General features: G+C 46.2%; 2 protein-coding genes and 1 long non-coding RNA gene across 5 annotated transcripts in view; 2 read left to right on the forward strand and 1 right to left on the reverse strand.

Annotated features, from left to right (window-relative positions):
• Positions 1-9,176, forward strand: part of LOC132388451 (uncharacterized) — a 27,758-nt gene extending 18,582 nt beyond the window's left edge. Inside the window, exons 3-4 of the long non-coding RNA XR_009510237.1 lie at positions 7,520-7,636; positions 9,039-9,176. This is a non-coding gene — a long non-coding RNA (uncharacterized LOC132388451). The remainder of the gene's footprint in view (positions 1-7,519; positions 7,637-9,038) is intronic.
• The window catches only part of LOC132388450 (NACHT, LRR and PYD domains-containing protein 3-like), a 40,278-nt gene extending 22,330 nt beyond the window's left edge, over positions 1-17,948 (reverse strand). For both annotated transcript variants that reach the window (XM_059960798.1, XM_059960797.1), the window contains exons 1-4: positions 16,696-17,948; positions 10,097-10,263; positions 9,017-9,188; positions 8,852-8,917 (exon numbers count right to left, since the gene is read on the reverse strand). In XM_059960798.1, the coding sequence (XP_059816781.1) occupies positions 8,852-8,917; positions 9,017-9,188; positions 10,097-10,263; positions 16,696-16,825 (535 nt within the window). In that variant the 5' untranslated portion in view covers positions 16,826-17,948. The remainder of the gene's footprint in view (positions 1-8,851; positions 8,918-9,016; positions 9,189-10,096; positions 10,264-16,695) is intronic.
• On the forward strand, positions 626-4,372 carry LOC132388452 (keratin-associated protein 5-4-like). Of its 2 annotated transcripts, none has more exons than XR_009510238.1 (2): positions 626-2,377; positions 4,360-4,372. XR_009510238.1 is itself a non-coding variant. In XM_059960799.1 (2 exons), exons 1-2 carry the CDS (start codon positions 1,044-1,046, stop codon positions 2,047-2,049), a joined length of 930 nt encoding a protein of 309 aa, XP_059816782.1. In that variant the 5' UTR covers positions 626-1,043; the 3' UTR covers positions 2,050-2,415. The 2 variants fall into 2 exon arrangements, 1 of the variants encoding a protein (XP_059816782.1); XM_059960799.1 differs by lacking the exon at positions 4,360-4,372 and having other exon boundaries at positions 626-1,816; positions 1,893-2,415.
• Positions 17,949-27,931: the final 9,983 nt, after the last annotated feature.

The following is a 27,931-nucleotide window of genomic DNA, read 5'->3' on the forward strand; positions in this document are numbered from 1 at the left end:
CAAAGGAACAGGTCGGGGAATCACAGCTCACCCTCCCCTCCCACCATCACTGAATCAAAATACAAAGCAGCAGATTTGCTGATCAGAACATGAACTGTGGGTGGGTGGGGGGGGGTGCGTGGGATCTCAAAGTGTGTTCGAAACCTGTCGGGGTATGTGGGGTTATGCACTGTGTCCGGCCTCTGCCAGGGATGTATGGGAAGAGCACAGTGTGTCAGGAACATGTCAGGTGTGTGGGGTCTCACAGTGTGTCAGGACCCTGTCAGGTGTGTGGGGTCTCACAGTGTGTCAGGACCCTGTCAGATGTGTGTGGTCTCACAGTGTGTCAGGATCCTGTCAGGGGTGTGTGGGGTCTCATAGTGTGTCAGGACCCTGTCAGGGGTGTGTGGTGTCCCACAGTATCTCAGGTCCCTGTCAGGGGAGTGTGGGGTCTCACAGTGTGTCAGGACCCTGTCAGGGGTGTGTGGTGTCCCACAGTATCTCAGGTCCCTGTCAGGGGAGTGTGGGGTCTCACAGTGTGTCAGGGCCCTGTCAGGGGTGTGTGGGGTCTCACAGTGTGTCTGGATCCTGTCAGGGGTGTGTGGGGTCTCACAGTGTGTCAGGGCCCTGTCAGGGGTGTGTGGGGTCTCACAGTGTGCCAGGACCCTGTCAGGGGTGTGTGGGGTCTCACAGTGTGTCAGGACCCTGTCAGGGGTGTGTGGGGTCTCACAGTGTGTCAGGACCCTGTCGGGTTGTGTGGGGTCTCACAGTGTGTCCGGACCCTGTCAGGGGTGTGTGGTGTCTCACAGTGTGTCAGGGCCCTGTCAGTGGTGTATGGCGTCTGACAGTGTGTCTAGACCCTGTCAGGTGTGTGTGGTTGCACAATGTGACAGGACCCTGACAGGGGTGTGTGGGCTCTCACAGTGAGTCAGGACCGTGTTAGAGATGGGTGGAGACCCACAGTGTGTCTGGACCCTGTCAGGTATGTGGGGTCTCAGAATGTGACTGTATTCTGTCAGGTGTGTGTGTGTTGGTCTCACAGTGTATCAGGACCCTTCAGTGTTATGTGGTGTCTCACAGTGTTTCGGGACCTGGACAGGGGTGTGTGGTGTCTCACAGTGTGTCGGGACCTGGACAGGGGTGTGTGGGGTGTCACAGTGTGTCGGGACCCTGTCAGGGGTGTGTGGGGTCTCAAAGTGTGTCGGGACCTGGACAGGGGTGTGTGGGGTGTCACAGTGTGTCAGACTCTGTCAGGCGTGTGTGGGATCTCACAGTGTGTCAGGACCCTTCAGTGTTATGTGGTATCTCACAGTGTGTCGGGACCTGGACAGGGGTGTGTGGGGTCTCAAAGTGTGTCAGGACCCTGTCAGGGGTGTGGGATCTCACAATGTAACTGTATCCTTGGAGGTGTGAGTTGGGATTCACAGTGCATCCGGACCCTTCAGAGTTATGTGCTGTCTCACAGTGTGTCGGGACCTGGACAGGGATGTGTGGGGTCTCACAGTGTGTCAGGACCATGTCAGGGATGTGTGAGTTCTCACAGTGTGTCAGGACCCTGTCAGGGGTGTGTGGGGTCTCACAGTGCGTCAGGACCCTGTCAGGGGTGTGTGGGGTCTCACCGTGTGTCAGGATCCCGTCAGGCATGTGTGGGGTCTCACAGTGCGTCAGGACAATGTCAGGGGTGTGTGGGGTCTCACAGTGAGTCAGGGCACTGTCAGGGGTGTGTGGGGTCTCACAGTGTGTCAGGACCCTGTCAGTGGTGTGTGGGGTCTCACAGTGTGTCAGGACCCTGTCAAGGGTGTGTGGGGTCTCACAGTGTGTCAGCACCCCGTCAGGGGTGTGTGGGGTCTCACTGTGTGTCAGGACCCTGTCAGGAGTGTGTGGGGTCTCACAGTGTGTCAGGACCCTGTCAGGAGTGTGTGGGTCTCACAATGTGTCAGGACCCTGTCAGTGGTGTGTGGGGTCTCACAGTGTGTCAGGACACTTCCAGGAGTGTGTGGGATTTCACAGTGCGTTCAGACCCTGGCAGGTGTGTGTTGCTTCTCAGTGTGTGTCAGGAACCTAAAATGAGTTTGTGGGGCATCACAGAGTGTCAGGACCCTGTCAGAGACGTGTGGGATCTCACAGTGTGTCAGGCTCCTGACATGGGTGTGTGGAATCTCACAGTGTGTCAGGACCCTGCTAGGGGTGTGTGGGGTCTCAGAGAGTGTCAGGATCCTGCTAGGGGTGTGTGGGGTCTCAGAATGTGACTGTATCCTGTCAGGTGTGTCTGGGGTCTCACAGTGTATCAGGACCCTTCAGAATTATCTGCTGTCCCACAGTGTGTCAGGACCCTGTCAGGGGTGTGTGGCGTCTCACAGTGTGTCAGGACCCTGTCAGGGGTGTGTGGGGTCTCACTGTGTGTCTGGATCCTGTCAGGGGTGTGTGGAGTCTCACAGTGTGTCAGGACCCTGTCAGGCGTGTGTGGAGTCTCACAGTGTGTCAGGTCCCTGTCGGGTTGTGTGGTGTCCCACAGTATCTCAGGTCCCTGTCAGGATTGTGTGGGATCTCACAGTGTGTCAGGACCCTGTCATGGTGTGTGGGGTCTCACAGTGTGTCAGGACCCTGTCAGGGGTGTGTGGTGTCCCACAGTATCTCAGGTCCCTGTCAGGGGTGTGTGGTGTCTCACAGTGTGTCAGGGCCCTGTCAGGGGTGTGTGTCGTCTGACAGTGTGTCTAGACCCTGTCAGGTGTGAGTGGTTGCACAATGTGACAGGACCCTGACAGGGGTGTGTGGGCTCTCACAGTGAGTCAGGACCGTGTTAGAGATGGGTGGAGTCCCACAGTGTGCCAGGACCCTGTCAGGTATGTGGGGTCTCAGAATGTGACTGTATTCTGTCAGGTGTGTGTGTGTGTTGGTCTCACAGTGTATCAGGACCCTTCAGTGTTATGTGGTGTCTCACAGTGTGTTGGGACCTGGACAGGGGTGTGTGGGGTGTCACAGTGTGTCAGGATCCGGTCAGGGGTGTGTGGGGTCTCATAGTGTGTCAGGTCCCTGTCAGGGGAGTGTGGGGTCTCACAGTGTGTCAGGACCCTGTCGGGTTGTGTGGTGTCCCACAGTATCTCAGGTCCCTGTCAGGGGGGTGTGGGGTCTCACTGTGTGTCAGGACCCTGTCAGGGGTGTGTGGGGTGTCACAGTGTGTCAGACCCTGTCAGGGGTGAGTGGGGTCTCACAGTGTGTCAGGATCCTGTCAGGGGTGTGTAGGGTCTCATAGTGTGTCAGGTCCCTGTCAGGGGAGTGTTGGGTCTCACAGTGTGTCAGGACCCTGTCGGGTTGTGTGGTGTCCCACAGTATCTCAGGTCCCTGTCAGGGGGGTGTGGGGTCTCACAGTGTGTCAGGGCCCTGTCAGGGGTGTGTGGGGTCTCACAGTGTGTCAGGACCCTGTCAGTGGTGTGTGGGGTCCCACAGTATCTCAGGTCCCTGTCAGGGGAGTGTGGGGTCTCACAGTGTGTCAGGACCCTGTCAGGGGTGTGTGAGGTCTCACAGTGTGTCAGGACCCTGTCAGGGGTGTGTGGGGTCTCACAGTGTGTCAGGAGCCTGTCAGGGGTGTGTGAGGTCTCACAGTATGTCAGGACCCTGTCAGGGGTGTGTGGAGTCTCACAGTGTGTCAGGACCCTGTCAGGGGTGTGTGGGGTCTCACAGTATGTCAGGACACTGTCAGGGGTGTGTGGAGTCTCACAGTGTGTCAGGACCCTGTCAGGGGTGTGTGGGGTCTCACAGTGTGTCATGACCCTGTCAGAGACGTGTGGGATCGCACAGTGTGTCAGGCTCCTGACAAGGGTGTGTGGGGTCTCACAGTGTGTCAGGACCCTGTCACGGGTGTGTGGGGTCTCACAGTGTGTCAGGACCGTGTCAGGGATGTGTGGGGTCTCACATTGTGTCAGGAACGTGTCAGGGATGTGTGGGGTCTCACAGTGTGTCAGGACCCTGTCAGTGGTGTGTGGGGTCTCACAGTGTGTCAGGACCCTGTCACGGGTGTGTGGGGTCTCACAGTGTGTCAGGACCCTGTCAGGGGTGTGTGGGGTCTCACAGTGTGTCAGGACCCTGTCAGTGGTGTTTGGGATCTCACAGTGCGTCCGGACCCTGGTAGACATATGTGTCTTCTCTCTGTGTGTCAGGACCCTAAAATAAGTTTGTGGGGCATCACAGTGTGTCAGGCCCCTGTGAGGGGTGTGTGGGGTCTCGCACTGAGTCAGGACGCTGTCAGGTGTGTGGGGTCTCAGAATGTGACTGTATCCTGTCAAATGTGTCTGGGGTCTCACAGTGTATAAGGACCCTTCAGAATTATCTGCTGCCTCACAGTGTGTCATGACACTGTCAGGATTGTGTGAGGTCTCACAGTGTGTCAGGACACTGTCAGGATTGTGTGGGGTCTTACAGTGTGTCCAGACCCTGTCAGGGGTGTGTGGGGTCTCACAGTGTGTCAGGACACCGCCAGGTGTGTGTGAAATTTCACAGTGCATCCAGACCCTGGCAGGTGTGTGTGGCTTCTCAGTGTGTGTCACGAGCCTAAAATGAGTTTGTGGGGCATCACAGTGTGTCAGGACCCTGTCAGAGACATGTGGGATCTCACAGTGTGTCAGGCTCCTGACATGGGTGTGTGGAGTCTCACAGTGTGTCAGGAACCTAAAAGGAGTTTGTGGGGCATCACAGTGTGTCAGGACCCTGTCAGGGGTGTGTGGTGTCCCACAGTATCTCAGGTCCCTGTCAGGGGAGTGTGGGGTCTCACAGAGTGTCAGGACCCTGTCGGGTTGTGTGGTGTCCCACAGTATCTCAGGTCCCTGTCAGGATTGTGTGGGGTCTCACAGTGTGTCAGGACCCTGTCAGTGGTGTGTGGGGTCTCACAGTATGTCAGGACCCTGTCAGGGGTGTGTGGTGTCCCACAGTATCTCAGGACCCTGTCGGGTTGTGTGGCGTCTGACAGTGTGTCTAGACCCTGTCAGGTGTGTGTGGTTGCACAATGTGACAGGACCCTGATAGGGGTGTGTGGGCTCTCACAGTGAGTCAGGACCGTGTTAGAGATGGGTGGGGTCCCACAGTGTGTCAGGACCCTGTCAGGTATGTAGGGTCTCAGAATGTGACTGTATTCTGTCAGGTGTGCGTGTGTTGGTCTCACAGTGTATCAGGACCCTTCAGTGTTATGTGGTGTCTCACAGTGTGTCGGGACCTGGACAAGGGTGTGTGGGGTGTCACAGTGTGTCAGACCCTGTCAGGGGTGAGTGGGGTCTCACAGTGTGTCAGGATCCTGTCAGGGGTGTGTGGGGTCTCATAGTGTGTCAGGACCCTGTCAGGGGTGTGTGGTGTCCCACAGTATCTCAGGTCCCTGTCAGGGGAGTGTGGGGTCTCACAGTGTGTCAGGACCCTGTCGGGTTGTGTGGTGTCCCACAGTATCTCAGGTCCCTGTCAGGGGTGTGTGGGGTCTCACAGTGTGTCAGGACCCTGCCATGGATTTGTGGGGTCTCACAGTGTGTCAGGACCCTGTCCGGGGTGTGTGGGGTCCCACAGTATCTCAGGTCCCTGTCAGGGGTGTGTGGGTGGTCTGACTGTTTCTGAGGATCGTCTTAGGAGGCTGTGGTGTCTCTTGGTGTGTCAGGACCCTGTCAGGTGTGTGTGGTTGCACAATGTGACAGGACCCTGACAGGGGTGTGTGGGCTCTCACAGTGTGTCAGGACCCTGTCAGGGGTGTGTGGGGTCTCACAGTGTGTCAGGACCCTGTCAGGGGTGTGTGAGGTCTCACAGTGTGTCAGGACCCTGTCAGGGGTGTGTGGGGTCTCACAGTGTGTCAGGACCCTGTCAGGGGTGTGTGAGGTCTCACAGTATCTCAGGACCCTGTCAGGGGTGTGTGGAGTCTCACAGTGTGTCAGGACCCTGTCAGGAGTGTGTGAGGTCTCACAGTGTGTCAGGGCCCTGTCAGGGGTGTGTGGCGTCTGACAGTCTGTCTAGACCATGTCAGGGGTGTGTGGTTGCACAATGTGACAGGACCCTGTCAGGGGTGTGTGGGGTGTCACAGTGTGTCAGACCCTGTCAGGGGTGTGTGGGGTCTCACAGTGTGTCAGACCCTGTCAGGGGTGTGTGGGGTGTCACAGTGTGTCAGGATCCTGTCAGGGGTGTGTGGGGTCTCACAGTGTGTCAGGATCCTGTCAGGGGTGTGTGGGGTCTCACAGTGTGTCAGGACCCTGTCAGTGGTGTGTGGGGTCTCACAGTGTGTCAGGACCCTGTCAGGGGTGTGTGGGGTCTCACAGTGTGTCAGGATCCTGTCAGGGGTGTGTGGGGTCTCACAGTGTGTCAGGACCCTGTCAGGGGTGTGTGGTGTCTCACAGTGTGTCAGGACCCTGTCAGGGGTGTGGGATCTGACAATGTAACTGTATCTTTGGAGGTGTGAGTTGGGTCTCACAGTTTATCCGGACCCTTCAGAGTTATGTGCTGTCTCACAGTGTGTCGGGACCTGGACAGGGATGTGTGGGGTCTCACAGTGTGTCAGGACCCTGTCAGGGGTGTGTGGGCTCTCACAGTGTGTCAGATCCTGTCAGGGGTGTGTGGGGTCTCAAAGTGTGTCGGGACCTGGACAGGGATGTGTGGGGTCTCACAGTGTGTCAGGACCCTGTCAGGGGTGTGTGGGGTCTCACAGTGTGTCAGGATCCTGTCAGGGGTGTGTGGGGTCTCAAAGTGTGTCGGGACCTGGACAGGGGTGAGTGGGGTCTCAAAGTGTGTCAGGACCCTGTCAGGGGTGTGTGGGGTCTCACAGTGTGTCAGGACCCTGTCAGGGGTGTGTGGGGTCTCACAGTGTGTCAGACCCTGTCAGGGGTGAGTGGGGTCTCACAGTGTATCCGGACCCTTCAGAGTTATGTGTTGTCTCACAGTGTGTTGGGACCTGGACAGGGATGTGTGGGGTCTCACAGTGTGTCAGGACCCTGTCAGGGGTGTGTGGCGTCTCACTGTGTGTCAGGACCCTGTTAGGGGACTGTGGCGTCTTACAGTGTATCGTAAACCTGCCACGGGTGTGTGGCATTTCTAAGTGTGTCAGGACCCTGTCAGGGTTGTGTGGGGTCTCACAGTGCGTTAGGACCCTGTCAGGGGTGTGTGGGGTCTCACAGTGTGTCAGGACCCTGTCAGGGTTGTGTGGGGTCTCACAGTGCGTTAGGACCCTGTCAGGGGTGTGTGGTGTCTCACTGTGTGTCAGGACCCTGTCAGGGGTGTGTGGTGCCTCAAAGTGTTTCAGGAGCCTCTCAGAGTTGTGTGTGGTCTCATGGTGTGTCAGGACACTGCCAGGCGTGTCTGGGGTCTCACTGTGCGACAGGACCCTGTCAGTAGTGTGGGGGGTGACTATTCAATGTGTTGGGCTGTGATAGGGAGTGTAGGAAAACACTGATCCTGGATATTCACTTTCGAGAATGTGACAGTGGCAGAAATGATGTTCTTCAACAATCAGGGAGTGTATCAGTTTCATATTCAGAAATGGGTTTGGGAATTTCTCTGTCTTGTCTGTTCCCTCTGCAAACAGGATGAAGGACAATGATGATCAAACTTGTAGCGATTTACTAAACCCGTGTTCAGGGACACTGAGGGGTTTCATTGACCGGGTCTGGACTGGAGCAATATTTACAGAGGTCCCAGAAACGTCAGTAGTTTGCAAACTTCCTGATTCGAACATCTCTGCTCCCATATTTAAATTATCATCTTTGGGATTTGTTATTGTAAATGAGAGAGACTGAACCAGGGTTCTGGCCAAGATTCCTTGTATTTCTGGTAAGAGCTGCTCTGTGGTTGAACAGACCAGTTGGGATGTTCCCTGCTTTTCTAAGTAAAGTGATGCTATTATTACTATTCTGTGACCGGAACTTCAGTGACGCCCAACTCTAAGAAAAAATCATCTGCGGGAACTGGGGGAGTTTAGAAAATGGTTCAGGATGAGTCTGTTCAGGAGGGGGCAGTGCCTGGCAACAGAAGGTTTTGACTTTTTGGTGTGAAGAAATATAAGATTATTTTTCCATTCTCCAGATCGCCCTTCTCCACTCAGACTCCGGTGGGGATCTGGGGATCTCGCCAGCTCTCTGCCTCTTTCCTCAAAATGTCCTTTGAAAACTCTCCCTCTAGCAAACACGTTTCCCTGTGTCTCACTGTGTTCTCTGTCACAGTGTCAACATTTACCAGGTCAGATCCTGTTGGCTCATCAACTGAACCGCCCAACGCAAATTACAACCGTTGGTGGAAACAGAGGTCAAGTTTCAACTTAATGAAATTTGCTTCAGCCTCATCTGGGTCATTGCGTACCGTTCCGATCGCCCCACTACCGGAGGGATGTTGAGGCTTTAGAGAGGGAGCAGAAGAGCTTTACCGGGATGCTGCCTGGTTTAGAAGGCATGTGCTATCATGAGAGGCTGGATGAAATTAGCTTGTTTGCTCTGGTTCATCGGAGGCTGAGAGGAGCTCTGACACAGGTTCACAAGATTACGAGAGGCTTGGATAGAGTGGACAGAGAGAATCCGTTTCCCACAGTTGAAATGTCTATTACCAGAGGGAACATATTGAAGGTGAGAGGGTGTAGAATGAAGGGGGATGTGAAGGACAGCTTATTTTTTAAATTAAACAATCGTGGCTGCCTGGAATGCACTGCCTGGTAAGGTGGTCGAGGCAAATTATTAGAAGCTTTTAAAGGACTTTTGGACAGTCACATGGATGTAAGGAAGATGGAAGCATGTGGACATGGTGAAGGAAGGAGAGATTAGTCTTCAGGTTTGTTTGATTTATTTCTTGGCTGTTTCGGCACAATATTATTTGCCTAATGGCCTGTTCCTGTGTTATACTCTTCAATGTTCAATGCATGTTCACTTACCTTTCAGCTCACTGAGAACCTTTAGTAAAAGTTGAGCGGAAATTGGTCGATGGGAAGGATCACAACCTGTTTAAATATCAACAAATTGAGGGAAATCATTTTTGTAACATTTTAAAGTGTGCTGTATTCAATCCAAATTTAAATTAGTCTCTGATATTATCTCACCATATATCTGTAATTCCTTCAGTATTCTGTCCAGCTTTGGGACACCAATCCGCATTTTCACAAAGGTTTCCCACATCACCCTCCGGGCGCGGGAGCCTTTCTCCATCACCAGGCTCAGGAGGAGTTTAGAACTGTCCGCCCGCTCTCCCTTATCAGCGAGATCAGAGATTTTCTGTGAAGAGTAACAGTGAACATATTGGGGACTGACAGATTCGCACAGAGAATGAGAAGTAAATGATGTGCTCTGTAACGGGACCACACTGAGCAGTCACCCGGACGGGTGCTGATCCTGTCTGGACATGGACTGTACATTCTGAGTGCAGAGCACACGGAGGGACGTTCACCGTGAACCTGGTCCAACAGTCAATGAGATCCTGGTTGGCCTGTGGCCGCTTCATTGACATGGCTCCAAATCCATAAATATTTCCTCACCGGATTTGACCGTGTAAAACAAAATCAGAAAATAATGATCACAGATGAAGAAAGAAGTCAGGAGGGTTTTTGTATCAGCGTGAACAGTCTCTTGGAAGTTGCAGAAAAGATGATGTGATTCATCTCCTCAGTCCGCCAGTGTCCAACATGACAGCGGATTTCCGGCTGACACCTGATGCCTTTTCTTTGCCTTTTCCAGTGGAGGTTTATTCAGTGATTACACATTACAACATGGCAGTATTCCCCAATCCACACTATTTCCAGTTATAGATTGTAACAGAATGATCTCCACGCAGAACAGAACACACTCGAGCTCCTGTGGCATCCAGTCGTAATGCCCCGGTTCTCACTGAATCCTGCCGTCACTCTGTACACTCTTCCCGAAATAAAGATTTCTAGCATATTTTCATTTAAGCTCGTTTATTGCAACATCATAGAACTGTTGCCTACTCACCTCGCTCTGAACATTGAGCCACCAGCAGGGGTATTTACAACTTTTTCAATCATCGCTTGAGATTCACATTTTTAAGAATTATATATATTTATTTCTGATTTGTTTTTATGCTCTATTATCCAGTGAGTGAGAGATCTGACACCCATCAGTCCTGTGATGTGTGAAAATTCAAACCCATTCTCCCTCCCACTCACCCGATGTTCCTCTCCACTGAACTGATTCTCGGCCGTTAACGCCAGGCTCACTCCGTGCACCCCTCCTTCCATCGCCTGCTCCAGCCTGTCCCGGTAGATATCCGTCAACTGCAGCAGCTGGGAATCGTCACAGTTTGACAGGAGCTCGGTGATCACTGAGCTCGAACCTGTGGGGAAAATGGGGAGCATTAAAGAAATTTCAACACCATACTGGGTAGTAACTTTCTCTCTGGAACATAAAGACATAAAGATCACAACAAAACACGGTCCGTGGGGGGGGGGGGGGAGTGATGACGTAGTATCAAGACGCGGGAAACCAGCTCTCCCGTAAAGAATCAGTAAATTAATGTTTACGTGAAGAAAAGTTAGTAAATACTTTCTAAAAGTTACTTATAAACTACTCCGGATTGTTTCAACTGTGTCTCACAAACAGAAGATGAAGAAAACTACTAGCGTGAAGACAACACAAGTTGGAACAGAATCAAGGCCCACTTCTGCCAGAGAACCGGGGCTCAGGTACATTTCACCTGCGGTGATACAGAACAGGAAGCTGCGGCAACATTGACCATTTCAAAGAAAAAGACCAACAAGAACTGCGCAAACGCGAAGGAAGGAGCATGCGCAAACGCGAGCAACCAGAACTACAAATCCCAGTACCGATTGAAACCGGAAGTGAAAGTGAATCTGCGGCTGATTCAGATTCTCTGGATAAATCAGACGAAGATGGAGGTAAAAGTTTTTCTGGAAATATAGAAAAAAACTTTGATGCAAATAATGCGTAAATTAGAAAAAAATTAAACGCATTAAAAGAAATAAAAAAAAGATAAATATGGAGATTATGTTTGATAAAATGATAAAAAGACAGGAAAAAATGGAAAGAGAATTATAGACTTGGAAGCCACAACGGAAGACATGGTTGAAAGAATGAATAAAATGGAAGATAATATCTCTGCCTGGACATTAGAAAGAAAACAATTGTTGAAAAAAGTGGATAAGCTAGAAAAATTTAGCAGACGAAACAATATTAAGATTGTTAGACTTAAAGAAGATATAGAAGGAGAAGATCCAATAATTTTTTTGAAAAATGGATTCCTGAAAACTTGGAAATTGAAGAAGAAACTCTAATTGAAATTGAAAGGGTTCATGGAGCCTTAAGATCAAGACATCAAACTGATCAAAATCCACAATCAATTTTGATAAAATGCTTAAGATATCAAGATAAAGAAAAGATCCTGAAGGTGGCTGCCCAATGTGCCAGAAAGAGTAAAGGGACATTGGTGATAGAAGTGAAAGCAGTTCTTTTCTATCCTGATATAAGTGATAACCTTTTGAAGAGAAAGAAGGAATTTAACCCAGTGAAAAAAGCTTTTCGGGAAAAGGGTTATAAATTCATAATGCGTCACCCTGCAACACTGATAATTTTTTTGGAGGATGGAAGAAGATTTTTTTACCAATTATCGAGAAGCGGAGGAATTCGCAAGAAAACTCCTCGTTATTCGCTAACTACACATAGAGATTTCCAAGCGTAATGGATTAAAGATGGAGACAGAGACAGTGAATGGAATTGATGGACATTTAAGGATGATACAGGGGGCGAAAGGCAAAATTTGAGAAATATTAATTGCGAGTTGCATTTTTTCTTTTTTTTTCTTCTCATATATATACTTTTCAATGTCGCGGGGGAGCTGGAGGAGCTTTGGATCGATTGCTACGGGATTCACGTGTGTAATCATGGCGATTGCCATGACCCATACAACAGAGGGAGGTAATGTGTTCTTTTTTATCCACAACATTAGTAGGGGGGTATTTTGTTTTTTTCTTTATAATCTATTTTTCTTCTATCTTTTTTTGCCTGGATGATCGGTGGGGACACACATAGCAACATGGAGAATGTTTAAAAAGATTCCCCAAGGTTTCACGAAAGTTGAAAGATTAGGTATTATTATAGATTGGAGTAACCCAATTAAAAATAATGACTAAGTTACTGAATTTTCAAAGTTTTAATGTTAATGGGCTTAATGGACCGGTGAAAAGAAAAAGAATCTTAACACACATTAAAAAAATGAAAATAGATATACCTTTTTTACAAGAAACACACTTAATAGAGAAAGAACATCAGAAATTAAAAAAGAGATTGGGTTGAAAATGTTATTGCAGCTTCATTTAACTCATAGGGGAGAAGAGTTGCAATTTTGGTTAATAAAAATACAAAATGTATTAATTGATCCAGCGGGGAGATATTTAATTATACATTGTCAATTTTTTTCAGAACTATGGACTCTTATCAATATTTATGCACCACATGAAAATGATGTAAAATTTATACGACGTCTGTTTGAATTTGGTTAACACACATGACAAAATATTAATAGGTGGAGATTTTAACATTTGTCTAGATCCAGTTTTAGATAGATCAACAAAGGTTGTCACAAAATCAAAAGTAGCAAAATTAACTTTATCATTGATGAAAGATTGATATATGGAGAAGAATTAACACAAAAGTAAGAGATTCATTTTATTCAAATAGACATCCTATTAACGAATATTCAAGACAGTGAAAAATATGGAATATAAAGCAAGAATATTGTCAGATTATTGATAATGACAATGATAATGATAGATAAAGAGGAATCAATTTATAGATGGAGATTTAATTCTATATTACTAAAACATCAAGACTTTTGTGATTTTATGAAAAAGCAGATTCAGTCTTTTTTAGATACAAATTCACATTCAGTTGATAAATTTATATTGTGGGAAGCAATGAAGGCATATTTGAGAGGTCAGATAATAAGATACTAATAAAATTAAGAAGGAATATATGATAGAAATAGATCAATTGGAAAAAGAGATTACAAAATTAGCAAAAGAATCTCAAAGATATATGACAGAAAAACGGAGACAACTTGTTAATAAGAAGTTACAATATAATACGCTTCAGATATATCGAACAGAAAAAGCAATTATGAGAAGTAAACAGAGATATTATGAACTAGGTGAAAGATCACATAAGGTTCTTGCTTGGCAGTTAAAAACAGACCAGACTTCTAAAACGATAAATGCAATTCGAACAAGAGTAAATAAAATTACTTATAAACCTTTGGAAATTAATGAAACTTTCAATAACTCTTCCAAAATTGAATTTGTAAGAACAGAAGGGATTAGATATGCCTTTTACATTAAAAGAGGTCGAAGAAGCTCTATGATCATTTCAAAGTAATAAATCCCCAGGAGAAGATGGTTTTCCACCTGAATTTTATAAAAAGTTTAAAGATTTATTAATTCCTCCTTTTATGGAGTTAATACACCAAGCGGAAAGAATGTGTAAACTTCCAGAATCTTTTTCGACAGCTATTTTAATAGTATTGCCAAAAAAAGATAGAGATCTTTTAAAGCCAACATCATATAGACCTATTTCTTTGTTAAACACTGACTATAAAATAATAGCAAAAATCTTATCTAACAGATTATCTAAATACTTACCAAAATTAATACACATGGATCAAACAGGATTTATTTAAAATAGACAATCAGCAGATAACGTAACTCAGTTATTTAGTATAATTCATTTGGCTCAAAAGAGGGAGGAAATGAGTGTGGCAGTTGCTTTAGATGCAGAAAAAGCATTTGATAGATTGGAATGGGATTTTTTATTTAAGGTATTGGAAAGATATGGATTAGGAGTATCCTTTATAAAATGGATTAAAACCTTAAATACTAATCCCAAATCTAAAGTAGTGACAAATGGTCAAATTTCAACACCATTTCAGTTAACAAGGTCAACTAGGCAAGGTTGTCCATTATCACCTGCTTTATTTGTGTTGGTGATAGAACCATTAGCTGAATTAATTAGAATGGACCCAGAAGGGTTTCAGAGTTAACCAGGAGGAATACAAGATTAACTTATTTGCTGATGATTTTCTGTTTTATTTAACAAACCCATTGTACTCGTTGCATCAATTATCCTCTAGATTAGAAGAGTATGGGAAAATATCAGGCTACAAACTAAATTGGGATAAAAGTGAAATTTTACCTCTTACTAAAGGAGATTATAGTCAATGTCGATTAATAACTCAATTTAGTTGGCCGATAAACGGTATAAAATATTTAGGTATAAGAGTTGATAATGATATAAAGAACTTATATAAATTAAATTATTTACCATTATTGAAAAAAATTCAAGAAGATATTGATAAATGGATGATATTACCAATAACATTAGTAGGTACAGTAAATACCATAAAAATGAATCTATTCACTAGATTACAATGCTCATTCCAATCACTACCAATACAACTACCCCAGAAGTTTTTTTCAAGAGTTAAATAAATATGTGAGGAAGTTCCTTTGGAAAGGTACGATGTCAAGAATATCGTTGGAAAAATTGACGTGGAAATTTGATCTAGGAGGGTTACAACTTCCAGATTTTTAGAATTATTATAAAGCAAATCAACTTAGATTTATTGCATCTTTTTTTGAGAAAGATAGACAGGCATGGATTAGAATAGAACCAGATAAAATAGGAGAAAATACACCAGAAGATTTTATATATAAATGGGAATCTAAATGGATACGGGAAAAGAAAGAATCTCCTGTATTAAAACTTTTGATTGATTTCTGGAATAAGATAAATGTTGATGATGAGATAAAGAAATCTTTATTAGCAAAGAGATCTTTAATTCAAAATAGACTTATTCCTTTTACAATGGATATTCAACTTTTATATAATTGGTTTCAGAAAGGGATTAGATATATAGAAGATTGTTTTGAAGGAGGTATATTAACGTCATTTGATCAATTAAAGAATAAATATAAAATATCAATCAACACTTTTTTGCTAGTTCCAATTAAGGGGTTATTTAAGAGCAAAATTGGGTCAAACAATGTTATTGCCAAAATCTAATGAAATAGAAACTTTAATTCAAAAAGGAAAAACTAAAAAAATTATTTCTTGCATGTATAGTTTGATTCAAAAACAGGCAATTAAACAAGGAATCCATAAGTCAAGACAAAAATGGGAAATTGACTTGAATATTAAAAATGAAGAAACAAATTGGTCAAGACTATGTCTTGATAGTATGACAAATACAATAAATGTCTGGTTAAGATTAGTGCAATATAATTTTTACATCAATTATATATTACAACACAAAAAATAAATAAATTAAAACCAAATTTATCTGATCAGTGTTTCCGATGTAACCAAGAAATTGGTACTTTTTTACATTCTGCTTAGTCTTGTTCTAAAATTCAACCTTTTTGGACAAATTTAAGAGAACAAATTATTGGAACACAACTTCCACATAACCCGATATTATTTTTATTCGGCGATACTGAAGGGATAAAACCGAAACCCAAATTGAATAAATATCAGAAAGAATTCATAAAAATTGCACTGGCAGTAGCCAAAAAGTCTATTGTAGTTACTTGGAGATCAGATTCATACTTAAGTATAAATCGGTGGAAGAATGAAATTTCCAGGGGTATTCCACTTGAAAAAAATTACTTATAATTTAAGAGATAAATATGAAACATTTTTGAAAATTTGGCGCACTTGTTTACAAAAGACAGGATTAAATATATAGGTGCTCCGAAGATAAAATAATTGGTTATTTGGGGAAAGAAATAAATATATATATATATACTAAGTTATTATGAATTCCATGGAGCATGTGGGGATCTTCCGATATACAGGCATTCTTTCTTTCTTTCTTTTTTCCTCTTTTTCTTTTTATTTTCTTCTATAGGGATGTTAGGGGAGGGGGGAAGGGTAGATATTTTTTTTTCTTTCTGTAATCATTTGAAAACTCAATAAAAATTTAAAAAAAAAACAAAACAGACCGAAAAATATATGTGGGAGAACGGGTTTGGGCCGGAGGGTAGGGGTTGACGGGGGTGTAGGAGGTGGTATAGTTCCATCTGTTGAAGTCTGCTCTTTCGTGTCCCCAGGAATATACCTCCCTGTTTTGAAAGGACTCTGCTTATTGCTGAGAATATAGTAACCCATCACCATCACTCTCCTGGTACTGCACATCACCACCGCTTGGCTCTGTGTTACTGTCTGCCTGCCTGGTCAACCCCTTCCTCAGCAAATCTCTGGGAATTCTCACAAAATACTGGAGGTACTCAACATGTCAGGCAACATCTCTGGAGGAGAATAACAATCAATGTTTAAGGCCAAGGCCCTTCATCGGACTGGAAATGAGGAGACAGAAATTCTAGATATTTTTACATTACTTTCTGTTCCCTGTGGTCCTGATCTGAAATGTTGACTGTTTATTCCTGTCCATGGATGACCTGCTGAATTCTGCCAATATTTTGTGTGTCTTTTTGTTGCCCAAAACTTTCAGCATCTGCAGAATGTCTTGTCTTCTGGTGTAACTCGCTATTTTAATGTGCATCACAATCTGTTAGAGGAGCAGGAGCAGACGGTAACTGTCCTCCTTCCACGTGTGACTGAGTTTCCCCCAGAGATGTCAACTCTCTCTCTGATCTCTCTGCTCAGTTTTCACAAATATTTTGAGAATTGCCATTATTTAATTAAACCCAGACGGAGAATCCGCACAGTATTTATAAATTAAAATACTTCGCCAACATACCCGTGTCCTTTCCTGATGTTGACGCCACTGGAACTCCTCCACTGCTCGAACCTTGATCCATTCTGTGGACAGGAGTTTTCAGTTTTTGCTGCTCTGTAACAAAAAAAAAAATAACAGGAGGGTCAAACATTAATTGGGGTTTAAAGCAGAACAGTGTTTTGTTTTTAAACTGAGGTGAACACTTCCAAACATCTTGGGTCGATCCACTGAACACGCGCCATGGCCGGATCCACCTGCACCTGTCCACCCACAGTCACACAATGTCCATTTCCGATCTCTCCATGCATTGTACTCTGGGCCAGGATTCTCCAGGGTATCTACTCTCTGCATTGCAGGCAATTCCCTTTTAGGAACCAATCTTGTGTCCTGGACCGGGAGTGATGAGTCTCCAGAATGGCAAGCCAGGTTGAACAGACAGCGCCCACTGCTTTGGTCCTCCTGCCACTGGTGGCGCTGTGGTGAGTAATGGACAAGTGTTCCAGCAGTGTGGGGTGAAACATTTCTGCTGACGATGAGACTTCTATTCCTCTCGTCACTGGATTATACAGATTTCTCAGTCACACCTGATTCCCACCGTCTCCTTTCAGGTTAATATCGTCTGGCATTGACACCAATGGCAATATATGATTTGTGTCTATACAGAAACACTCTGACAACCTGAACAATGCAATCTCACACATAGCACCATGACATCCTGTCCTGAACCACTATAGTTTTTCCGGCAGGACTTTAAAACTATTATTAGCACCAAAACTTGGTTAAGATTTCTTTGAGCATATCACCTGGCTATTATCAGATAGTTAGTTATATGACACCTTGTTAAACACAATGTTGACACACCATACATCCAAAACAGTCAGTTCGGAAAAAAATTGTCAATATAATTAAAACAGAATGATGGAATTGTTCAACAAGACGAGAGTATGTTAATATTTCAAGTGGAGGACCCTGTATCAGAGCTGAGCCTATGTGCAGGAGCCATCTATCTGTTCTCTATCTGCATTGTATTCTGCGTTGTGTATTTATGATGCTTTTTTTATGGTAACAAGTCGCATCAGTGGGGGTGTGATAAATGCAAAGGGAATCAGTTACATAGTTTGCTTTTTCCATGCAGTACACAGGTGGGGACTGACCGATGTCATGTATTTTGTTACTATTAACTCAAATACGATGAATTTATGTTTGGGTACAGATCAGTTTCATCACTTCAAGATTGTATGTTTACTGATTGCTAATAAAGGATGGAATACATATCACCAACATTTGTAACAATCATTATTGGAGTTGAGGGAGCATCATGCAAGTACAATAAATCCACGGGGGGTCGCCAGCAATGGCAAATTAGCTTGGTTAAATTTCACCGCTACGTTCTCAAAAAATGTGTCTCAACCTGCCGATCATTGAAATATTCTGAGATACTGAGTATTTTGCTTCAGTTTTCACCAGTGAAAAGGACTTTGGCAATTGTGGGGATGACTTACAGCGGACTGAAACACATGAGTGTATGAACTATGAGAAAGAGCATGTGCTGGATCTTTTGCGAGGTATTCAGTTAGGTAAGTCACCGGGACTGAACGAGATATACTCCATGCTACTGTAGGAATCGAGGGAGGAGATTGCTAAGCCTCTGACGATGATCGTTGCATCAACAATTAGGTGGGGAGAAGTACCGGAGGATTGGAAGGTTGCAAATGATGCTCTCTTGTTCAAGAAATGGAGTAGAGATAATTCAGGAAATTACAGACCAGTTAGTCTTACTTCAGTTGTGGACAAGTATTGGACAAGATCCGGAGAGGCAGGGTTTATGAACATTTGGAGAGACATGGTCTGATTAGGGATAGTCAGCATGGCTTTGCAAGGGCAGGTCATGCTTATGAACCTGATTGAATTCTTTGAGGATGTAACAAAACGCATTGATGAAGGTAGAGCAGTGGAAACACTGTATATGGATTGCAGTAAGAGGTTAGCAAAGGTTCCCCAGGGAAAGCTCATTCAGAAAACAATGAGGTGTGGGATCCAAGGAGACATTGCTTTGTGGATCCGGATTTGGCTTGCCCACAGAAGGTGAAGGTAGGTTGTAGATGGTTCGTATTCTCCATGGATGATTGTGACTAACAGTGCTCCACTGGGATCTGTTCTAAGACCTTGATCAGACTCTGTTTGGGAGTACTGTGTTCAATTCTGCTCACCTCACTACAGGAAACAATATGGATGCTATCGAGACAGTGCAAAGGAGATTGACAAGGATGTTGCCTGGATTGGGGAGCATGCCTGATGAGAATAGGTTGAGGAAACTTGGCCTTTTCTCCTTGAAGCGATGGAGGATGAGAGGTGACCTGACAGAGGTGTTTAAGATGAGAGGCTTTGCTTGTGTCGTTAGCCAGAGGCTTTTTCCTCCAGGGTTGAAATGGCTAACAAGAGGAGCATAATATTAAGCTGTTTGGAAGTAGGTACAAGGGGGATGTCAGGGGTAAGTTTTTCACACAGAGAGGGATGGGTGTGTGGAATGCACTGGCAGTGACGGTGGTAGTGGTGGATCAGATTCGGTCTTATAAAAGACTCTTAGACAGGTACACGGTGCTTATAAAAATAAAGGTCTATGCTGCAAGGAAATTGTAGTCAATCTCTAGAGTAGGTTACACGATTGACACAGTATTGCGGGATGAAAGGCCTGTAACGAGCTTTAGATTTCTATGTTCTATCTTCTTTACGTTTTAACGACCGAGCTGCCAAGATGATCATTACTAATCAAATCTCACTGAGATTTCTCAGGTCCTGTTGAATTTATTGCCAAGTGCACAAGTACGGGAAGATACAGGTACAGAGAAACACTGACTTGTGGCAGCATCACAGGCAAGTACATTCAGATAACGCACGGAACACAAATTATACAATTCTGTGTCACTAACAATATGAGCATACCTTCTCCCACTGTTTGCCCACCGAAGAGGTGAATATCTCTGCTCGCCACCACTGTGGGCTCAGACGTTTCCATAGTCGAGCCCCTCATTTCTTTTTCCCACTGTCAATGGGTTCCTTCCCCCATTCTGCTCCTTGATCCCCCACCGGGGCAAACAACCTCTCAGACTCCATCCTACTCAACCCCCCACACCATATTTATCCTCCCTCCTCCTCCTGCTGGGTTCCCTCCGTCTCCAGGGAGATGGCAGCAATCCAGTGGGCCGAGTGGTCTCCTCATACCTCTCAACGATACATCAGACACCGACCGAAGGAGAAGCTTCTTAAAAACCCCCAGCTTCCCTCAGAGGGATATTAAAATAATTCAAAAAGTGGGGCATTTACTTTGGGATTTGTTCGCTTTTACAAATTTGTTCGTGGCGGGAGTATGAGATGTCCTCAGCGAGGGTAATGCCCTCTTGGATGGTCCATCTCTGTTATTGGGTGTAACCAGTGACTGACATCGCTTCGCACCAATGGGAAGAGTATAACTCCTCTGTAGACTGTGGGGTGGGGTGGGTGATTCAGGGAATTGTTACCTTAGCCGGTAAAGTTCAACCGTCTGTTGAAGGCTGTTCTTTCTAGTCCCCGGGATTATACCTCTCTGTTTGCAAAAGACTCTGGCAATTCCTGGGAATATAGTAACCATCGCCATCACTCTCCTTCTGCTGACCATCACCACCGCTTTGCTCTGCGCTACTGTCTGCCTGCCTGGTAATCCCCTTCTGATGCAAATCTCTGGAATATCTGACAAAATGCTGGAGGTACTCAGCAGGTCAGGCAGCGTCTATGGAGGAGAATAAACAATCAACGTTTCGGGCCAAGGCCCTTCATCGGACTGGAAATGAGGCAACAGAAACTCTAGATATTGTTACATTACTTTCTGTTCCCCGTGGTCTGATCCAAAACATCATACGTTTATTCCTCTCCATGGATGCTGCCTGACCTGCTGAGATCAGCCAATATTTTGTGTCTTTGTGTTGCCCAAAACTGTCATCATCCGGAGAATGTCTTGTCTTCCGGAGTAACTCGCTATTTTAATGTGCATCAAAATCTGTCCGAAGAGCAGGAGCAGACGGCAACTGTACTCCTTCCACGTGTGATTGTGTTTTCCCAAATATTTTGTGAATTGCCAATGTTGAATTAAACCCAGACATAGAATCACCAGTGTGTTTATAAATTAAAATAATACGCCAACAGATCCGTGTCCTTTCCCGATGTTGACGCCACTGGAGCTCCTCCACTGCTTGTACCTTGACCCATTTTGGTGAGAGGTGTGATCAGTTTGTGCTGCTCGGTAACTAAAAAAAATGACAGGAGGGTCAAACATTAATTGAAAAACTCGGTTTTGTTTCTAAACGGAGACAAACACTTCCAAACATCTTGGGCCGATCCACTGAAGCTTTGTCATGGCCGGATCCACCCGCACCCATCCACCCACAGTCACACAATGTCCATTTCCGATCTCTCCATGCATTGTACTCTGGGCCAGGATTCTCCAGGGTATGTACTCTCTGTATTGCAGGCAATTCCCTTTTAGGAACCAATCTTGTGTCCTGGACCGGGAGTGATGTGTCAACGTAAAGGCAAAGCAGGGTGTGCAGACAGCACCCGCTGCTTTGGTCCTCCTACCACTGGTGGCGCTGCGGTGCGCAATGGACAAGTGTGACAGCAGTGTGGGCTGAAACATTTCTGCTGACGATGAGACGTCTATTCCTCTCGTCACTGGATTATACAGATTTCTCAGTCACACATGATTCTCACCGTCTCCTTTCAGGTTAACATCGCCTGGCATGGACGTCTATGGCAATATATGATTTGAGTCTATATAGAATCACTCTGACATCCTGAACAATGCAATGTCACACATAACATTGTGACATCTTGTCCAGAACCACTACATTTTCTCCGGAAGTATTTTAAGATCATTATTATCTCCTAAACTCTGGTCAACATGTTATTGAGTATTTAAAGACAAATACACTGCAGATGCTGTGGTCAAATCAACACGTATGAACAGGCTGGATGTACTCAGCAGGTCAGGCAGCATCCGTTGAAATGAGCAGTCAACGTTTCGGGCCGAGACCCTTCGTCAGGACTGAGGAAGGAGGGGGCAGGGGTCCTATAATGAAGCTGGGGGTGAGTTTGAAGGTGCAAGTGAAAAAACAATCAGAGGAAAGATCAAGGGCTGGGGGAGGGGATAGGCAGGACGTAAAGAAGGAATGTAAAGGGTGTGGGTACCCTTTACTACTACTATAGGTAGTAGAAGGAGGCAGAATCATGAGAGAGGTGAATCCGATGTTCATACCAAGGGGCTGAGGTGTTGCTCCTCCAACCCGAGTTTGGCCTCATCATGGCAGTAGAGGAGGCCATGTATGGACATATCCGAATGGGAATGTGAAGAAGTGGGTGGCAACCGGGAGATCCTGTCTGTTGTGGCGGACCGAGCTGAGGTGCTTGACGAAGCGGTCCCCCAATCTGCGTCGGGTCTCGCTGATGTAGAGGAGGCCGCAATAGATGACACCAACAGGCTCACAAGTGCAGTGTTGCGTCACCTGGAAGAACTGCTTGGGGCCCAGAATGGTGGTAAGAGAGGAGGTGTAGGGACAGGTGTAGCACTTACGCTTGCAGGGATTAGTACCCGGAGAGAGATCTGTGGGGAGGGACGTGTGGACAAGGCAGTCACGGAGGGAATGATCCCTGCGAAAAGCAGAGAAGGGTAGAAAGGGAAAAATGTCCTTAGTGGTGGGGTGATTCCCTCACACGCATGTCCTCCATTTCCCGCACTTCGGCCCTCACCCCATCTTCTCGTTGCCACAACAGGGACCGTGTTTCCCTTGTCCTCACCTACCACCCCGTCAGCCTCCGGATCCAGCATATTATCCTCGGCCACTTCCGCCAGCTTCAACAGGATCTCATACACCTCATATACCTCTCTCATGATTCTGCCTTTTACTACCCATAGTGCTTTCCCCTTACATTCCTTCTTCACCTTTCCTGCCTATCCCCTCCCTGCTTCCCCTCCCCCACCCCTTGATCTTTCCTCTGATTAGTTTTTCACCTGGCACCTATCAGCCTTCTCCTTCTCACCCTCCCCCCACCTTCTTTATGGGGCCCCTGTCCCTATCCTGACGAGGGCTCTCGGCCCAAAACGTTGACTGTTCCTTTCCACGGACGCTGCCCGACCTGCTGAGTTCATCCGGCCTGTTTGTACGTGTACTTGAGTGTTTACCCGGCTATTAGCAGCTTGTAACATCGCCCCTTTGTTAAACACAATGTAGACAAGCCATACATACAAAACAGCAAGTTGACAAAACATCTTTAACATAATAAAACAAAAATGCTGGAATTATTCAACAAGACAGAGAGTATGTTAATATTTCAGGTGGAGGACCCTGTATCAGAGCTGAGTTCTGTGTAGGAGTCAGGTATTGTTCTCTATCTGCACTGTAGTCTGTGTTGCATATTAATGATTTTTTTTATGTTACTCAATCTGTTCCACAAAACTCCGTGCCCTCCCATTCACTATACCAGCCCCACCCTGGAGTGACTGTCCAAATGCTCCAACCCTCTCTTGTTCGAGTTGAAAACCATTCGCCATTTCTCAGACCATCTCCATAACTAACCAAGTTAATAGACAATAGACAATAGACAATAGGTTCAGAAGTAGACCATTCGGCCCCTCGAGTCTGCACCGCCATTCTGAGATCATGGCTGACCAGTCACTATCAATACCCAGTCCCTGCCTTGTCCCCATATCCCTTGATTCCCCTATCTAGCTCCTTCTTGAAAGCATCCAGAGAATTGGCCTGCACCGTCTTCCGAGGCAGTGCATTCCACACCTCCACAACTCTCTGGGAGAAGAAGCTCTTCCTCAACTCTGTTTTAAATAACTGACCTCTTATTCTCAATCTTTGAAATTTATTGTAACCTGTTGCAATATCAACCAGACTCCCGAATTTAGTATCAAACTTGATACCGTGCCATGTACATTCATATACAAATCAATGGCACGAATAACACATTAACGAGGTCTCGAGACTGACACGCACGTCCCACTTGTCACAGGCCTCCATTCGCTAAATTCATCTTCAATCATCTCCCCCTGCTTCTTGTCATCGAGCTCGGTGTGAATCCACCTCGCCAGCTCCCCGTGAATCCCACGTGACCGAACCTTCCCGATCAGCTGACATGCGGGATCTTGTTACAGACTTTACCAAAGTTCAGATGCAACATCACTGACCAACTTCACCCAACTCCCTAGTTAACTCTTAAATAATCTCCAAAATACTTGCCAGATATGATCTCCTATTGGGCAGTTTAGATGGTGACTTCCCCATAACCAACGTCCAACCGCCCGGGATTTCAGCTTCACTACAGACTCAGAAAATTCCGATCCCAGCTGCAGAATTACCAACCTGGACTGAAGCCCGTATACTGCCAGTTCCATATCCTCAGAGTCACCGGCCCAATATCATCACCCATGCAAAGACGCTTTGGTGCCGGCGATTTGCCGTGGTGTTCCTGCCATTTCCGATTGACAGAGTAAGATGAAATTGGAACCTAATGACCCCTGTCGGGGCTGGGGCTCAGGCTGGTTCCCCGGTCTGTATAGAGGATGCGGATACACTTCAGCCGGAACCCAGCAGATAAACCGAGCACATTTGATCTCTATGTCATCGCTGTGTGGGATCTTGCCCAGCACAGCTGGCTGCCATATTTCCTGCAATGTAGCAGGAACAAAATGTAAAGTTATAAAGTAGAAAATGCTGGGAACTCAATACATCAGACTACATCTCTGAAAGGAGAAATGGTGGAAGACCCAGTTCCAGAACTGAGACTGTCCAAGATGCTGCCGATCTGCTGAGCGTTTCCAGTATTTTCTGCGCTTCACTTTAAATTTCCTGCAACTGGGGTATTTTCTCCCTCTTCATTTTAATGCACAGATAGTAAACTGATTGCCACCCTAAACTGTAAATACCATCCCACCCCAACCAATATGTTAGTTCTGAATTCATTCCTACCCTGGTGTAGTCCATCCCACAGAGCCAATACTCACAGCATCCCTTCCTCCCACTATCATTCTGTTACATTTGCTCCCGAGGCCACTGACTCTACGCTGAGAGGCGGTGACCACAGCGCGATGAAAAATGTGCAACTCTTCTTGCAGCTATAGTGGGCCGTTACCCTGGAAACAGAGGAAGTGGCTCACCAAAAATAACCGAAAAGGGAAATAACAAACTCAACATCAGATGCTGTGAGTTCAATTATGACAAAGATTAACACTGCAGCCATTTTGTAACGGTGAAACTAAAATTGAAATGGCTGCTTTTACCCTGCCACATGTTGTGTTCAATTAAACCTCTGGTAGTCCTAGCTAGCGAAAAACCAATTCTGGAAAAGATGAAAAACAATACTTCACAATGAAGACAAAGTTTGAAAGATATTGTTGAAATATATCATTGCAGCAATGGGATACAGGCTGGGCTGAGGTTGTACAAGATGGTTGATATATATCACTGAGGTGATGGGATACAGACTGGACAGATGTTGAACAAGATGGTTGATATATATCATTGAGGTGATGGGATACAGACTGGACAGAGGTTGAACAAGATGGTTGATATATATCATTGAGGTGATGGGATACAGACTGGACAGAGGTTGAACAAGATGGTTGATATATATCATTGAGGTGGTGGGATACAGGCTGGGCAGTGGTTGAACAAGATGGTTGATATATATCATTGAGGTGGTGGGATACAGGCTGGACAGAGGTTGAACAAGATGGTTGATATATATCACTGAGGTGATGGGATACAGACTGGACAGAGGTTGAACAAGATGGTTGATATATATCACTGAGTTGGTGGGACAGAGGCTGGACAGAGGTTGAACCAGATCGGCAGGGGATGAGCAGAAGGAGCCTGATGGGAGAATGGGATGAAGGGCGATCTCTGATGGTCCCTCGCAATGCACAGATCCTGAAATAATAGTACGCACTGGTAGATAATAGATTCCAATATAACAAAACCAGAACAAACAGTAACAACTTTGGTATATGCCCTTTTCTACTCTACACACTTTATCAATGCACCGCAGGAAGTATCCCATCCCGATTCTTCACATCTTCATACGGCTACTGCTCTTCCTTTAACTGAATGAAATAGCGGAGAACTGTGGACACAGCTGAGTACATCATAGAAACCAACCTCCCCTCCATGGACTCTGTCTACACTTCCCACTGCCTCAGTAAAGCAGCCAACATATTGAAAGATCCCCACAACCCTGAACATTCTCACTTCTCATGCTCCATCGGGGCGAAGATAAAATAAAACAGAAACAGACCACCGGGCTCAAGGATGGTGTCCATTCTGCTGTTAGAAGCGATCAGCGTGATGAGTGGACTCCTGACCTCACAGTCTAAATCGATGTGACCTTGCACCACATATCTACCTGCACTGCACTTACTCTGTAACCAGAATGATTTGTTTTACCTCAGTGTACTGCTGCAATGTATTGATCTGTGTGGAGAATACCGGAGACACGATTTTCACTCTACCTCTGTACAAAATAAAGATTCCCTATTTCAATCGTGTGGAAATATCAGACAGCCTGGGTTTCTCCTTTGGAAATGCTGGAGGGAGTGTACACATTTCCGGGAAACCCAGATAAATGGACAAGACTTAATTCTCGCATTAATGGGGCCAGATATCGGGAAACACGGTCAGCATTTCGGCAAGTCGGAGCAATGGAAAGAAGATGGAAATAAACTTCCCAATACCCCGAGAGGACGTGAGAGATCTGGATCTCACTGTCCTGTCTGAACGGGGAAAGATGGAACTACTCATACACGTGGAGGAGTCTCCCGAGAGTTCGATTACTCTGTTTAACCCTCGAATCTGCAAGAATACAATGGGCCGAACGGCCGCTTTCAGTTTGCAGGAAATATTTAAAACAATTATCGATCCCAGTCGTCGATCCAGGTGAAGTTTGGATCCGATACCGGGCCGGGTGATGGAGGTAAAGTTCACCAGGTACATCTTAATGGATGGGTTCAGTCCCGGCATCACCACCTCATCCCGGACCTGGGACCAGAACACCAGGGGCTGAGCGGCGGCTCATCTCAGGCAGTTCGGTGTGAAGGTCCCATAACCCGGACCGACCACGACACGTTCTGTCCAGGAAGCGGGACGGGGCCGCCAGTTCGGGGAAGTTAACGGGACTCTCTGCCCAACGTGAGGTTCCCCGCCCCCGGGATCGGCTTCAGTACTCACCGATGGGAAATTGTCGGTTGCGTTCAACCCCAGTGACCGGCCTCAATACTGACCGATGAGAACATCATCAATTTGTCCGGAGAGCAGCGAGATCCGTCCACCGGCTCCACGCCGACGATCAGCTTCAACAGAGAACGGAAAGAAAACCCCCGCCCATCCGGAGACTGTGAGAGCGGGGGCGGGGCCTCGGAAGCAAAAACCTCAGATGCTGCAGATCTGCGTTTGAAATGGGAGCGAGGCACCGGTGACTCTGCTCCTTGCCCCTCACACACTGTCCGACCTACCTGCCGCATTCCCCACATTATTCCATATTTACACCAGCTACATTTTTATTTCCCCTAAGAATCTTCCCCGTCCCCATCGCTCCATCTCCCGGTTCTCAGAGGTAAGGGTTCGATTCCCATCCCGGTTTGACGTACAATTCCCACCTGAAAAGGAATTGTGCAGGCTTCTTTGAAATCAGTTCTATGTTTATAAACACTTTTTTCTATTCACATTCTTCCGGAGCCTCACTGGACAGGAACACTGAAACACCAAGTGAAAAACAGCAGGAAGAGGCCATTCAGCCCCTCAAACCAACAACAAGATGGCGGCTGCTCTCCCATCTCAGCCACATGTTTCTGTCCGATCCACATTCCCTCGATCCCTTCCGTCTCCACACATCTGCCGGCCTTTGTGTTTGTTTTATGTGAAGACGATCACTAAGGTGTTGCTCCTCCACCCTAAGGGCGGTTTCATCTTGACACAAGAGGAGGCCGTTGATCGAAACGTCGGAATGGGAATCAGAATTAAAATGTCCGGCCACTCAAAGTCCCCCTTGTGGCAGATGATACAGAGATGCTCGACGAAACGGTCTCCCAATTGATGGTGGGTCTCACCAATGTAAAGGAGGCCGCATCGGGAGCACGGGACACAATAAATGTCCCCAGCAATAGATTCGAGATGAAGTGTTGCCTCACCCGGAAGGACTGCTTTGTGTCTCTGAATGGAGGTGAGGGAGG

The sequence above is a fragment of the Hypanus sabinus genome, unplaced genomic scaffold (genome assembly GCF_030144855.1).
Source record: "Hypanus sabinus isolate sHypSab1 unplaced genomic scaffold, sHypSab1.hap1 scaffold_326, whole genome shotgun sequence".
Taxonomy (NCBI): domain Eukaryota; kingdom Metazoa; phylum Chordata; class Chondrichthyes; order Myliobatiformes; family Dasyatidae; genus Hypanus; species Hypanus sabinus.

What these genes read in the sequence shown, in the direction of transcription:
- LOC132388452 (XM_059960799.1), top strand. Translation starts at nt 1,044, where the DNA reads ATGTGGTGTCTCACAGTGTTTCGGGACCTGGACAGGGGTGTGTGGTGT. An exon ending in GTGTCAGCACCCCGTCAGGG is followed by an intron (nt 1,817 to 1,892) that starts GTGTGTGGGGTC and finishes GGACCCTGTCAG; the next exon opens with GAGTGTGTGGGTCTCACAAT.